The sequence below is a fragment of the Strix uralensis genome, chromosome 7, assembly GCF_047716275.1.
Source record: "Strix uralensis isolate ZFMK-TIS-50842 chromosome 7, bStrUra1, whole genome shotgun sequence".
NCBI lineage: Eukaryota > Metazoa > Chordata > Aves > Strigiformes > Strigidae > Strix > Strix uralensis.
In genome coordinates this window covers 4,713,010-4,727,436 of record NC_133978.1, presented here as the reverse complement: position 1 = coordinate 4,727,436, position 14,427 = coordinate 4,713,010, and the positions used below count along the sequence as shown (strand labels likewise).

At 54.6% G+C, this 14,427-nt stretch overlaps 2 protein-coding genes and 1 non-coding gene across 3 annotated transcripts; 2 read left to right on the top strand and 1 right to left on the bottom strand.

Moving 5' to 3' along the window:
* Positions 1-233: 233 nt before the first annotated feature.
* Positions 234-3,602, bottom strand: EIF4EBP2 (eukaryotic translation initiation factor 4E binding protein 2). The gene is made up of 3 exons (XM_074874209.1): positions 3,442-3,602; positions 2,627-2,803; positions 234-2,544 (listed from the first exon to the last, which is right to left on the bottom strand). Exons 1-3 carry the CDS (start codon positions 3,578-3,580, stop codon positions 2,513-2,515), a joined length of 348 nt encoding a protein of 115 aa, XP_074730310.1. The 5' UTR covers positions 3,581-3,602; the 3' UTR covers positions 234-2,512.
* Positions 3,603-3,762: 160 nt separating this feature from the next.
* Positions 3,763-3,834, top strand: TRNAE-UUC (transfer RNA glutamic acid (anticodon UUC)). The gene has a single exon. It is a non-coding gene; the product is annotated as a tRNA-Glu (tRNA).
* A 503-nt stretch (positions 3,835-4,337) lies between these two features.
* LRRC20 (leucine rich repeat containing 20) lies at positions 4,338-12,702 on the top strand. Its single transcript, XM_074874208.1, has 4 exons — positions 4,338-4,491; positions 5,650-5,799; positions 7,426-7,593; positions 12,099-12,702. Exons 1-4 carry the CDS (start codon positions 4,410-4,412, stop codon positions 12,248-12,250), a joined length of 552 nt encoding a protein of 183 aa, XP_074730309.1. The 5' UTR covers positions 4,338-4,409; the 3' UTR covers positions 12,251-12,702.
* Positions 12,703-14,427: the final 1,725 nt, after the last annotated feature.

Below are 14,427 nucleotides of genomic sequence, written 5' to 3'. Positions count from 1 at the left end.
GGTGGGGGCTTGCTCCTGATTTACTGCCCTGGGCCCAGATCTGCTTTTTTCCAAATTTGAAATGCAACTCACCTAGAATTTGGGAGGGAAAAAAAAAAAAACAAGAAGCAGCTAAAATATAAAGGAAGGAGGGTTGGCCCATGAGGGGAGTAAAGCCCAGGTGGTGTTTGTTCTGAAGGGAAAATCTCCCCTGCACCCCGAGTCACGGTCAGAAGAAACCTCCATCACCTCGATTTAATAGAACAAAGATCTTTATTGATCTCACTGTAACAGCAACCACTGGCAAGAGCTTTTCTCCTCCCAAACACCTGCTTGAAGAGACGGTAAAAAAACCCAAATCTATACCCTGACTAGCAGAGGAGCTGCCCCGGCAAGGCCAGGCACTCCCTCCCTGCTCTTCAGTCCCGAGCCTGGTTATAAAAGAGAACCGGGAGAAAGTCGCTGGGATGGGGAACGGGGACAAAAGGAGGTCGGGAAAGGGGGTGTTTAGAAAAAAAAGTGGTTTCCCTCTGGCTCCTGTCTGTAAGCTGTCCTCGGACATTTTAATCTTTTTTTTTTTTTGGCTTGGAGAGCAGGTTTCCCAAAATGAGTGTCTGTGCCGAGGGCGCCGGGTCCCTGCACCCGCAGTGGCCGTCCCCGCTCCGCAAAGGATGTCCTCGCCCCCTGCCACTCCCTCGATCGAGGACCTAACAGACCTCCTAGGATCTTCGCTTTAAGGAAAATATATTTATTTATATATAATATATATATTTGTGTGTGTCTTATCACCACCCACCCACACGCATATACATATTTCTACTTGCACTCACTCACTCGTGCGCCTACGACGGCCGGCTACATGTTCACATCGCATCCCACTGAGCACTACCCATGCAAGGGAAAGGGGTTTTTTTCTTGCTTTTTCCCCCCCAAAACGAGTGGCAGCCCTCCCCTGCCACGAGAAAAGCAGCTGGAAGATGGGAGCTTGCAACCAGCCGCCGCGCCGACCCGCGCCAAACACACCTAGAGAAATAAATTACCGGACGGAAAGTGCACAAAGCCTGCAGCATGGATGCCGGCGTGGGGCGTACCCGTCCCCGGCACGCAGAGCCACCACCCCGGCAGGCGCCGGGTCCCCGGGGGGGTGGGGGGACGCGACCCCAGCAAGGGAGGGAGGATGGATGGAGCAGGCACTCAGGTGGGGGGGGCTGATAAAATGGCACTTGAGAAGGTTGCAAAGCTGTTGACGGCCCAACAGGCAGTAAAAAAAAAAAAAATTAGGGGGGGGCTGGCGGACTTGGGGAGCACAGCACGGCACCGCCGCGGCATCCCCCGCCACGCACGCCCTCACCAAACACTGCTCTTCAAGGCGAGAGCCGCACCGAGAGAGGAGGAAAAATAAATCCCATCTCTGGGGGGTTTCAAGATGCCGGGCACAGGCAGGATGGCCACGAAGTGCCAGGCTGGCACAGCTGCCGGCGGCAGGGAGTTTAACACGGAAACCCTTTATCCACGGCAGCACGGCCCAGCTGGGGGAAGCCCCGGTGCGAAAAGCAAGCAGAGGATGGCACCGACGCCGGCACCGCAACACCACATCCCTGCGGTGTCCCACTGGCCAGCCCCCGCATCGCCCCCCCAGGCGCCCAGCTATTCCTGAGACATCCAACGGCACCGAGGGATTTCGCTCCCGTATTATTCACATTTTAAAGGGGGAGGGAGATTTAAAAGAAAAAAAAAAAAAAGCACTAGAAAGCACTTTCCCAGAGGCGCTTGTCCCCAGCCCAAAAAAAAGAAGCGTTGCTGGTAAAGTGCCCCTTTTTAGTACCAAAAAAAATAAAAGCAAGGGGGTTTTTGTAACATATGGCTACATCACTTTGAGTCCTGGCTGGAGGGTTGGGGACACAGCCCCCAGTCGAAGGGCCAAGACAGAAGAAATCCAGGTAGGAGACAGATGTGGGCACCTGGAGCACCGAAGGGAACATGCTGCCAACGTTGTCCTCCACCGAATGCCAGCAGGTCCCGGGGAAGCTGAAAAAACCCCTCCCTGGTGCAAGCAGGCACTCGGTTTTTAGGAGCGACACTTTCCCCCTCCTCCCGAGAGGCTGCCCAAATTTTCCAGGAGAAGGAGCAAAGGGGGTGATGCAGCTCCGGACCGCCAAGCTGCCGGCAATGAGAGGTTTGGAGTAACGGGAGGGTCTGGGATTTTTAGGGGGGGAGCGGAGCATGAGGCAGCAGAAGAGGCAAAGGGATGTTTTAAAAAGGAGCCTGGTGGAGATCAGGCTGCCGGCGGGTGGAGGAGGAAGAGGACTAGGGCCGGATCCAGAAGGGATGCTCCAGCCGGCACATGCTGGGACCGGTCACCCACAAAGGGGGTGAAGCCAGAGTTGCACTCCCCAGAAAGAGGGGGAGAAGGGCGCGGGGAGGGGGCCGCTGGCGGGGACCGCTGCCGCCTCCACCTCGCCGGGACGGATCCTGCTAAGCCGATTGGGGTGTGCACAGGTCTGGGGAGTTGCTGCCTCTCCGTGGTTCCCACTCAGATATCCATCTCGAACTGAGCGTCGTCCCCTGGCGAGAGGCAAGGAGAGAAGCGTTAGGGGGGTCACCCGCCACCCCAAATCCCCCCAGCCCACCCCCGGGGGTTTCTTACCCATGGATGGCTTCCCTTCCTGGTGGTTCAGGCTGTTGGTGTCCGCTTTGGGCTCCTCGCCTGCCGAGCCGGGGCTGGTGACACCGGGAATATTGGGGAGGTGACAAGGCGGGGTCTGGGCCATGGGGGAGTTGCGGCGGTCCAGCAGGAACTTGCGGTCGTAGATGATCCGGGTGCCTGGGGGAGGAGGGGGACGAGAGGAGGATGGGGGGGATCGTGCCCGGCAGCGCTTTTTTTGCAGGAGTCTCTGGGTGAGACGGGCGCCCTGGCCAAGGACCTCCGCCGAAGCCCAAGGATAGGCACGGGGGGTGCACACCGCCGCTCTGCCCACTCTTATCTGGGCACGGCGGGCGATAATTCGGCGCTGGATAAACACCCCCGGTGGCACCTGGGTACCAGCTGCCCCCGGGCACTCGCCGTCGCCCCTGCGCAGAGGCCTGGCAAACTCGTGGCAGGGGTGAGGTGCCGACGGGTGCGACACCCCGAAACGCGTGTGTCCCCCGGCCGGGGTCGGGGGATGCTCCGACCGCGGGGTGTCAGGGCGGGACGGGGCAGAGCCACCGACACCTGGCGGGGCGTCGAGCCGGCCACCGCGTCCCGCCGCCGTCGGGACCCTCGGCGCGCCCCGGAAAAACAACCTCCCCCGCCAAAAGCGCCTGCCTGAAGGACAACCGGCGGCGGGCGCTGCCTATCGCCGACGGAGGGGCGCGATAGAGGCGCGATCGGCGGCGTTCCGAGAGGCGGGCGGCGGGAGCGCTCCCCCGGCGCGGCCCCGCGGCCGCCGCCCCGCAGGCCCCGGCCGGCCCGGCGCTTACCTCCCGGGGTGGTGGAGAACAGGGTGCCGCCGGGGGTGGTGCAGTAGTCCGGGGGGAGCTGCGCCGCGTCGCTGAGGGCCACGGTGCGGGTGGGGATGGCCCGGCTCTGGCTGGGCTGGCGGCCGCCGGCGGACGACATGGCCCCGCGCTATTGTCCCCGCGGAGGCGGCGCGGAGCGGGCGCCGCCCCCCCCCCCCCCCCCCCCCCCCGCCTCCCAGCGCCCGGCCCCGCCGCCTCCCGCCGCCCCATCGCCCCCCCCCGCCGTGTCCGGCCGCCGCCGGCAGGGGGCAGGCGCGGGGGCGGGCGGCGCTGCCCGCGCCCTCCCACGTGGTCTAGCGGTGAGGATTCCTGGCTTTCACCCAGGCGGCCCGGGTTCGACTCCCGGCGTGGGAAGAGCGGTTTGGGGGAGTTGGGGGGGGAACCACCCGCGCAAGGCGGGGCGTCGCGCCCAAGGCTCCTTTCGCCCAAACGTTTTGGCTGAGCCGCGCTGATCAAAGTCAGCGGGAAAGGGGATGAGCTGATCAAAGTCCCCAGGAAAAGATACGCCAAACATACCAACCCAAAAAGTTGGGAATCCCACACCCCAACGGCTGCACCATCCCCAGATCACCAGCAAAGGGAACAGCATCCCCATATCCCAAAGCACCAACCTGGAAGCTTGGGAATGCTGTGCCCTGAGGGCCACGCCAGCCCCAAATCACCAAGAAAAGGGGATGCATCCCTTTATCCCAAAGCAGGAAAGGGGACCCATCCCCATAGCCCAAACCACCATCCTGGACAGTTGGGAAATTCATACGCTGAGGGCTCCACCAGCCCCAGCACAGCCTCCCTCCCTCCCTCCTCTGGGAGCGCTGATCCCACCAGTTATTTTTAACATCCCTCTCCCGACAGGCCGGAGCAGCTGGTTTCTCCCTCCAGCCGTGGATCCCCCCAGCCGAAGCGTGCCCCCGGCGGGACCGGGTGCCCACATGCACAAGAGGATGGGCGAGGCGGTGGCCCGCGTGGCCAGGAAGGTGAACGACACGGTGGAGAACAAAACGGATTCCCTCGGTAAGCCCAGTACTCCGGCTCGGCTCCCGCTTGGGGCCCAGAGAAGGATCAGGTATCTGGGAGCAGGGCTCTATTTTTTGCTGCCACGGTCTAAAAAAAGCTGTTGGCCCCCCCTCTGGGTGCTGCACCCAAGGCTCCCACGGGCCTGGGGAAGGGAAAGGCTCCCCCAAAGGGCTCCCAGCCCCACCAAAGTTTGAGCAGGTTCTCAGTAACAGCACATAGGACATGCCCCAGGGATAAAGGCTTTCCTTGCAATCAGTGGTGGAAGCCAGACCCCTCCCCACATCACCTTGTGAGATTTGTGTTTTTCTGTAATGTCTCCGTTTCTAGCTAATATCCGACACCCACACGCAGTTTATCAAAGGAGAGAGATGAAAGCCACTCATTTTTATTCATGCTGGATTCCCGGCCCTGGGGTATAAACGAGCGTACGCTGAGAGTCAGAGCTTCATCACTCAGCCTCTCGACATCCTCCTGAGTGAGATGATAAGCAGGGGAGGACCGAGCTTGTGCAGCCCCCACCGTGGCTTCAGGGAGGGGGCAGGCAGCAGAGCCCAGCCTGAGCATCACAGGGCCAGCACACAGGGTTTCCATTCCCTGGCATGTCCCAGGAGGGGAAACAGAAACAACTTAGAGCAGAACAAAAACGCCAACAGGAGAGAAGCACAGTCAAATCCTTTTCCCCTCCTCGCTGCTTGCCATGGGGCAAGCACGCATCACCATGAGAAATCCAGCCTGGAACATGCCCAGGGGAAGCCCTGCTCCTTCTCCACCAGCAGTGGGGGAAGCGTCCCTGTGGTGCTCGACCTCCCCTAGGGGTTTAGGGCTATAGGGAAGGAGGATTACTGATGTTATTAGACACAGACAGGCTGGCTGGGGGGTTTGCAGAAGGACATTGCAGCATGAAAATATTTGCAATGTGATTTAGGGTTGAATGAGACAGAACAGCCTTAGCATTGCTGATGGAACAAACTATAGGTACTTGCAGAGGTGGCTGTGATGGAGAGGAGTATGGCAAGGGACATGATAGCATCCATGGGTGGCAGCACCCAGAATGGCAAATCAGTCATTAAGGGGTGGAAAATGAGATGAAAAGCATTGCTCCATCCCAGCTGGGGTGCATTTAAGATGTCTGTGTCTCTCCGGGGCGGGGGGCAGATCTGGCCAACTGCAAGCTGATGACCTTCCCCGTCGGCATCTACAAAGCCATGAGGAGCGTCACCGAGGGGATCCACCGCATCTCCCTGGCAAACAATGAGCTGAAGTCCCTCACTGGCCGATTCATCACCACCTTCAGCCAGCTGAGAGGTAAGGGACAGCCCCACTGCTTCGCAATGGCCGCTTCCAAACCCCTGGACCCAGCGAAGAGTCCCCAGGTTGCTGAAGAGGGGGCACAGCACTAGAGAGTTTCCTGCACCATGGTTTTTGCTCCTCTGCACTTGCGCCTCATTCCAAGCACTAATTCAGACCCCCAAAAATCCATTTTTCTTTACCCTTTCCAGCCCTTGCAGGAAGGCAGCACTGGTTTTTACTCTCACCCACCCCCCCCACCTCATGTCCTGCCACCTTCCAGTAGTGGCCAGGCTGTTGTCGGGTCACTCATCAACCTCCAGCTCCCACCAAGGATAGAGCTGGGGATGAAAGAGGACAGAAAAGGCAGCCTGGGCATAATGGTGCATGGCAGACATGGGGCATTTCAGGCTGCAGAAGGCATGCTGGCTTGCTGCTGGCTAATTAGCCCCCATCATGAGACAGTGATAGTTGCTCACTCTCAACTCACTGCAGGAGATGGGGACAGTCGTCAGTGCATGGCCGATGCCATGGGGACATGTCCCTGTGGAGCCCCGTGAAGGCAGACAGAACCTGATCTGCTAAAACGTGGTCGTGCAAGCATCCAGGGCATCCAGTGCCACGGTTCCGAATGCTGGGGACTGCACTGGGGCTTTGTCTGCCTGCAGCAGCACCTGGGCCTCTGGCACCTTTTAAAAGCAAGTATTTTGCTCATAGGATGTACTGCACAAGTGCTGCCGTGGTGGGTGTCTGGGGAGGCTTCCCCTATTGTACTGGAGCATCATCCGTGAAAACTCCCCTAAACTGGAGAAAAAACCCACACTGAGCAAAGGAAATCAATTTTCATTTTTTAGACAGCACGGTGAGCCCTGAGGGGGAATAAAAGACTTGTTTCACATCAAGGGCTTTGCTCCACTAGTGAACAAATGTGATGAACATGCCAGGCCTCAGCAGGACTGTTGCAGGGGAGTAATGCCCCAGGGCTGGGGACAGCCTTGCACCAGCCGCAACAAGGCAGTACCTATAAATACCAGGTATTAGCAGGGGCAGGGCAGCTCGCGTGAGTATTTATAGAGCAGAAAGCCCTGTGTCACTGGAGAAGGGCACTGGGACAGCAGCATTTGGGTTCCTGTTTCTACAGACTTTTATGTAGGAGTGCTGTTCCTGTCCCCACGGGAGCTCATTTGGGGAGTGGAGCATCAGAGGGTTAAACTCTGTAGAATAGATAGTTTTTTCACATATAATAAAATTTCTTCCACCACTCTGTTTATACGTCAGAAGGGGTTCAGGCACGTGAAGACAGAAAACTAGCCTTAAGCCATGACAAATGTTCATTGCGGGGGGAACAGCACCAACTTCACTAAGAATTATTGTTTATTTCTACAGCCCCTGCTCGCAAAATGCTGCACAGATTTCATTAGGAAAGCCTGTGGAAGCAAAGAAATATATTGCTCCTAAAAGCAGTATTCACAGCAGGCAAAAGTACAAACCATGGAGATGAGAAAAAAAAAATCCCATTTTTGGAGTTGAAAACCCCTGGCTGGACCTGGCAGTCCATGGGGGGCAGAGGCTGTAAGTTAAGCTACGCACTAATAATTTTCCCATCTTCTCCCCATCCCACCACCTCTCTCCCCCAAACCACAGAGCTCAACCTGGCAGGCAACTACCTGCACCGCCTGCCCGAGGAGGTCACCTCCCTGCTGCACCTCCGCACCATCAACCTCTCCAGAAACAGGTTTCGGCGTTTCCCTGAGGCCCTGGCTGCTGTTGCTGCCCTGGAGACCATCGACCTGGAAGAGAACGAGATCACAGGTGAGAAGGACCTTTTTCTGCTGGAGGGGAGGATGAGCAACACCCCAGGGCAATTGCACTTCCCAGCGGTGATGCCGATCCACATCCCTGGGCAGGGAGAGATGCTGGCTCCAAGTTTTGCTCGTGGTCCATCATCCCCTGCGGATGCAACCAGGCCAAGGGATGGTTTAGTGATCCAGCAAAAAGAGAATTAATTTGGCAGGGAAATGCAGGGGAGATGCTAAATAGACAGAGCCTTGTTAGCCACCAGCTTGTGCTGCCTCCTGGGGTGAAGCTGTTTCAGGTGTAGGGGGAATCAAGCCCCATTCAAGCCTCCCTATTTACCACACTGGGATATGGCTCTCAAAGGCAGCTCCAGCTGCGACTCAAAATCACCAGATTTAATAAAAAAACTAGGCCTGAGTGCAGAACTCAGCCCTAAGGATGCTGGGCTGGGATGTTTACTGCCAGGCAAAGTAAGGGCACAAGCCCACCTGAACATTTCCCAGAGCAAATAGGAGCCATGACACTACAAAACCCCTAAAAAAGTGAAATTAAAGGAATGGTAAGAGCCACTCATCCCTCAACCCTGCAGCAGGAGGAAAATCTTTCATACACAAAGCTGAAATCTTTGGAGTCCCAAAAAGCTGGGCAAAAGGGGCAGCTGTTGCACGTAGATAAAAGAGGATTTATTTAGGAGCAAGCTTTCAAAAAGTGCAGGCTAGAGCATCCCACAGCCCGCACATATCCCCAGGGAGGCAAATATTGAGTCTGCTCAATTTTACTGTTTTATCTGGGATGGCTTCAGCTGCTGCTGGGAAAGCTGCTCCCTGCAACACGAGTTTTATTAACAGCATCAGCTGCTCCCTGGCCGTGCCTGTAGAAACACAACACATTAAATACCGCTTCCAAGAAAGTCAGCAAAAGATGTGATTTTTCCTCACTCCTTTTTTTTCCCCTCCCACCTCCCAGAGCGAGCTGTCTCACTCTTAGTTCCCTCCATCACTTTTTGAGCTTAATTGGCCAACTTCAATCAGACCTGGTCTCCAAACAGCGTATTTCCCACTCATTTTGTGCAAGCAGGATGTTGCAAGAAGGGAGTACAGCTTTTTGTTGCTTTTTTCCCCCTGATTAAATGAAGGGAAGAAAGGATGGATCAAGGGCAGTACCCAGCTGGATTAATCCTAGGGGAGAGCGCAGCTAGAAAACCCAACTCCTAGGCTTGGTCACATCCCAGGCTCTCCTTAGCTGCTGCTGTCAGACTCTGGAAAAATAATGACAGAGCATAAATTAAGAATTTCAAGCTAAAATGTTTTAGTAACATATCTTAGTAATGAGCACAATGCTGTATGCTGCAGAAATAGGTAAGATTATCTTATTTTACACATTTTCTGGAAAGGGAAGAGGTAGATTAGAAAGCCAGGGGTGCTGCAGCCCATTTTTCCAAGGAAACAAAACTCTGGGCAATCACATTGCTCCTGCCAGCCCTTCCCAAATGCCTCCCAGGCTCATCTGCATGTAAGTTTGCATTTTTATATATATGCATTTCTATATGCTAATACAGTTTTATATATTATCTATGAGCTTTTATTTATATGTGCACCTTTTCCTCCCACACTAGCCTGGCAAAGCAGTGGAAGGAGAGTTAAGAAGAGTCCATCAGCTTGAATTTAAATGGCAAAAATTTATTTTTTCCTTAACAGCCAAGTAGGATTTGAGCCCTTCACACTCATTTCATGCCAGGAGATCTTAGACAGGGCTGTAGGAGATGGCATCTTCTCTTTCCCCCTCTGCATGCATACTCAACTCACCCACTGCAGCTGGCTGAGGACCCTGTTTTAGCAGCTGGGTCTCATGAGGAGCAGCTGAAACATCCTTGGAAGAGCTCTTGAGGGATCTGAAAGTTCATCCAGGTGCTGTTTCCCAGCAGCAGTGCCTACACACCTCTAAGCAGCTCAGCATAAAGCACTACCCCAATAGTGCAAAGAGTGCATTTTGCTGCCTTTTATAATTTGGGATGCAGGTTGCCCCACTTAATCCAATAACGCGTTGAGGACCCTGCTCCAGATAAAAAACTGGTAGGTGAGAAAAAGATACTTTACAGACCATGGAGGGGAGATGGAGTTTGGGTAAGGACTGGGCCTTTTCCATCAGTGTGAAGGTTACAGATCACCTGATTTTTGGTGCTGCTGTAGCCATGTGCTATTCCTGCTCCTGCCTGTTTTCCTCTGCCCTCTCCGAGATGCTGAAGGAACTGATACCAGGGCAGCAAACCAGATTTGAAAGCATCTCCTGAAAGAGGGCTGAGTCACCTACTAAGACATACTGAACTGGAGATGGGAGGTAATGTTTTCCAGCTAAAGGGAAACAGGAGTAAAAGGAGGTTAATTAACACCTGCTTGGAGTCTGTGGGCTCTGTGGAAGGAGACATTTAGAGTCACAAACTGCCCTTTTCATCTCAATCAGCTCAACCCTGGAGCTTAATTATGTATATATTAATGTCAGTGCTTTTAACTCTTTCCCTGCTAATTAGTTATATCCAGTTAGTATTTTCAGCTCCTAAATCTAGGGGGATTTTTGGTGCCTGAAGCTTTAGTTTCTCTTTCCTTATTCCTTGATTAATGGTTTAATGCAGAAGATGTTGAAACAGCAAGGGGGATGCTGGAGACTACTGCTAAGGCTGGGCAGGTTTCTGCTGGGAGCAACTGTGGCTGATTTTCTCCTCCTGAGCATCCAAGAAAGCCACTGTTAATTTGGGATAATGGCATGGAAAATGCGTTTTTGTTAATAGCTGTAGAAGAGCCAGCGAGCAGGTTTCCATCAGCAGGTTTGGAGGAGGCTAGCAGGAACTGGTGGCCACCAAAGGACGCGGGTAATGCTGAAAGGTAACTGGGAAGCGACTCTGCTGAGCTGAGCAGGGTCCTTCCCCCTTTAATTTGCAGCCGTACATGGCCAGGGGACCTTCGGGGCTGTTAGTGTTCATTATCCAGTTCCTCAGATGCCTTGGCAGCCTTTTCATAGCCACCTCCTCGGATGTCTCCCAATGCCTCAGCAGCCCTTTCATCTGAAGGAGCTAGGTTTTTCACTCATTTATAATCATATTCTGATCTGAGAAAATGACTGTTTGCTTTAATTATTGAAAAGCCTTTCCCCCCCCCGCCCCTTTTTTTTTTGCTTAACTGGTGAAGGCAGCATGAATAATTCAGGCTCAAACGTGAGTGCCTGATTCATCAGGGAGCTAGCAAGTGATGGTTCAGGTTGCTTATAGAGGAGTTTGTGACTCCCACGGCACAGCCCACAGCTGTATAGCTATAGGAGGCACTGCGTGCCCTGCCTGTCGCTTCATGCCAGGGGTGAGTCACTGCTCCTTACCTTGAATTGAGCTGCAGAGCTGGGCTGCTCCCAGACCAGGTGAGGCTTCCTCCCTAAAATACTTTCCTTAGCTCCCTAAATTTAAGCAAAGTGGGGTTTTATCACTCTGCATAGCCTTAGAAGATCATTAAACAGGAAGATCATAAAAAAAAAAAAAATTATGCATCAACGGGGGAAAAAAATAAAAAATGATACAGGTGAACAAATCCACTGTAAAGAGATATTAAAAAAATCCATGGGAAGCTCAGCCCAATGAGAGAGATGGGCTCCTAAGAAATATGTGTATTACAGAATATAGCGCTGCTTTCTGGAGGAGAAATTAAAAAAAGCCATCAAGGTGTTTGAGTCTTTTTCCAGCATAAAATAAGTTTCATCATTTAAAAACTGCATAATCACCAGCCTAGCCGTAATTACAGCACTGCAATTCTGCGCCAAGTATTGGCAGAAGAAATCAGAGCTGGGGATATAAAAGGCTCTTGTCATTTTGGTGGTCAAATTAAAAAGAAATTATTCTTGGTAAACCCAGGCAGGTGGGCTTTTCAAGCCCAAAATATTGTGATTTGTAACAAAAAGCTAAATCTATCATCTTTTAATGATCTCGGAGGTTAGGTTTTTGTATCAATCGCATTGCTCTCAGTGGATTTACATCAGAATTATTCACAGGACCTGCACCCTGTTTTAATGTAAAAAGGGTTTCCTTTCTAAAGGAAAACACCCAAGTTCATGGAAATTGCAAAATAGGAACGTGGCTGGTGATGGCTGAGAGCCATTTTGCAGCTTGTCCAACAAAGGCAAAGAGCACATGCTCTCTCTTAGCCTGGTGAGGGCTCCTGGGCATTGCAACACTGGGAATAAAATAAGGCAGTAAGTCTCTAAGCACCAGTTTAGCACCCCAGCAGGGTTCCTTTAGGACTGGGAGAACTGGAGGGCAGTGTCCACATTTAATACCATGGTGTTCACACCTTACCGAGACATTTGAATAGTCATATGATGTAATATTATTTGATGATGTCTTTGGTTTGATAAAAACCTGGAGACCAGCGGGAGCGGGGTTTGGTCTGGGTTGCCCACCTCGCCGTGGCTTTTGCCCCTCTCTGCCGTGCCAAATTCCCTGGCGCCGGGATGGATGCTCACCTCGGTGCTCTCTTTTGCAGAGGTGCCGGTGGAGAAGCTGGCCTCCATGGCATCGCTGCAGAGCCTCAACCTGAGGGCAAACCCCGTCGGCCCCGAGGCGCGGCTGCTCGTCCGGCCCCTTGTCCCCTTCGACCTGCTGCTGTCACCAGAGGAGCCCATCCCCAAAGCCTGAGAGGGTCTCGGGGTGCCCGGGCGAGCTCTCCTGAGGGGTGACTGCCTGTGAGAGTGGTTTGGCTTAGGTCAGTCCCTGCTATGCTGCTGTTTCTGTCCCAAAACCAGTGAGGCAGCCAGTCCCTCTTTTTTTTCCTTAATAAAAAGCAAGCAGCAGGGCTCTTCTGCGAAGGGATGGCTCTGCCAGGTCCTGAGCTGGAGAATCTCCCGCTTTGTGTTTTGCCAAGCGCTTGGGGAGGAAGCGAAGCCAGGATGCACGTGGTGCAAGGTTTGGGTAAAACTGGGGGAGTTGGATGTTTGGCTGCATCCATGCTGCCTGGCCAGTGATGGGGAGCACCTGCTGCGCTGGTCCAGGGCTGGGACTGTGGGGGACATCCCTGCAGCTGTAAGGGTTCCCCCTTGAATTGCTGATATGGCAGTGTGCCACATGCCTGATTAAATGTTTTCCTGTTCCGTGTGAGGGGTTTTTTTGCATTTGCTAAATTTATGAGTTATCAGTTGTCTTCTCCTTAAAGAAGCCCCTTTGCAGATCCTCATGGCTGCTCACTGCAGCTCAGGCTGATGCCAGCAGCAGGATTCTGCCCAGACCTTAGCAGTATTTCTTTGCATTTTCCCAGGGAATTTTTTTCCAAGGAAATCTCCCCCCCCCCCCCCCCCCCCTGGTTTGTCACCGTGGAAATCAAAGCAACCCAGTGTCAGTGGGTCCCTACATGCTGCTCGCCCCAGAAGCGTGCACCCACCTCCTGGGTGCTGTGGGTCTTCAAGACGTGCTGCTTTTTCTCCCTGGAAGAAATGGGCTGTGGGGCTCAGGATACAGCCCGGAGAGGGTGGCTCCTTGGTGGGAGGAGGCCACTGCTAGGCATGCTGGTGTCCCTTGGCAGCTGGCTGCCTGCAAAAAAACTCCTGGGTTAAACCGCAGGTGTTATCTCAAAATGCCTCGTTTAAACATCTCCTCTGTTTGCTCCTTCGTGTTTTTAAGGGACAGACACTTCCCAGTGCCAGGATGGAAATATTTGACTTCCAGACCTGCCCAAACCCAACTTTGGTAAAAGATGATGATAAGAAGGGGTTAGTTGATGTTGGTAATGATGAAGGAGCTGGAGTCGAGCTTTTGGGCCAGGACCAGCATCCCTAAGGACCGTGCTGCTTTTCCCCCCCTCAGTGCGCGTGATTTACACGGGATGGAGGATGAGGGTCCTCCCCACTCGTGTCGGGACTCCCAGCGTGTTTCCCATCTCGGGACGGGCAGAAGTGCTGCTGGGGACACCGGCCATCAGCTGGAGGAGAGACAGGCACCGAGTCCGTCAGCGTGGGGACCTTGGGGGTGGCGAGGGGGGCACAGAGCCCGACCCTCCCCAGGGAGCAAACCGGCTCCGGCTCTCTCCTTGCTTCCCGTGGGCTGCTCCCCGCCCCCCGCGCTGCCTCAGGCGTGGGAGGGGGTGCGTGCGGGTACCCCGGTATCCATGGCGATGGGAGGCTGTCCCCCCCTCCGCCCCCCCTCCGCCGCAGCCGGTGAGCTGCCGCAACCGGCGCGGCGGCACCGACAGCGCGGTACCGGCACCGGGGCTCAGCCCGGGGCGGGGAGGGGACCAGAGGAGGGACGGGGACAAACTCGCCCTCCCCCGGCGGCAGCCCCCCCACGCCCGCCCGCATGCCAGCGATGCACCCCCCGGAGCCGGGCCGGGTCGGCGGAGGTGAGTACCGAGACCCGATTTATTTTATTTTATCCCCAAAAAAGGTGTCCAGCCCCCCGCCCGGACCTCTCTTCCATCAGCCCAGCCTTTCCCTGCAGTGGTTTCCCACGGCCAGGCAGGGAGGCGGGTGGCCCATTGCCCCCCCCCCAGCCGGTCCCCCCGCCGTCCCCTTGTCACCGCATCCGAGATATCAGCGCCAAACGGAGGACACCTCCATCCAGCCAGCACCGACCCGCGCATTCAGCAGTCCCTTGTTTTCCTTTCCTCATCTTCCACCTCGCTTTTGAAAACCGCCTGTGATTCTTCATCCACAGGATACCCCCCTCCCACTAACGCTGCAAGACACTGCAGCCCAAAGAGATAAGTCCAGCAAAGTTTCAGGCTTAATATCGCAGGTTTCGAGCAATCTCATTACAGTCTTTGCTTCGCTTCTGCTAACGAAGCTGGCTCATGTGGGTGCACCTGATGCCAACTGGCCGGAGCA

Coding starts and splice junctions, on each gene's coding strand:
- LRRC20 (XM_074874208.1), top strand. CDS start 4,410: ATGCACAAGAGGATGGGCGAGGCGGTGGCCCGCGTGGCCAGGAAGGTG. Junction 4,492..5,649: donor GAACAAAACGGATTCCCTCG/GTAAGCCCAGTA, acceptor GGCGGGGGGCAG/ATCTGGCCAACTGCAAGCTG. Junction 5,800..7,425: donor CACCTTCAGCCAGCTGAGAG/GTAAGGGACAGC, acceptor CCCAAACCACAG/AGCTCAACCTGGCAGGCAAC.
- EIF4EBP2 (XM_074874209.1), bottom strand. CDS start 3,580: ATGTCGTCCGCCGGCGGCCGCCAGCCCAGCCAGAGCCGGGCCATCCCC. Junction 2,804..3,441: donor GTTCTCCACCACCCCGGGAG/GTAAGCGCCGGG, acceptor CTCCTCCCCCAG/GCACCCGGATCATCTACGAC. Junction 2,545..2,626: donor GGAAGGGAAGCCATCCATGG/GTAAGAAACCCC, acceptor GCCTCTCGCCAG/GGGACGACGCTCAGTTCGAG.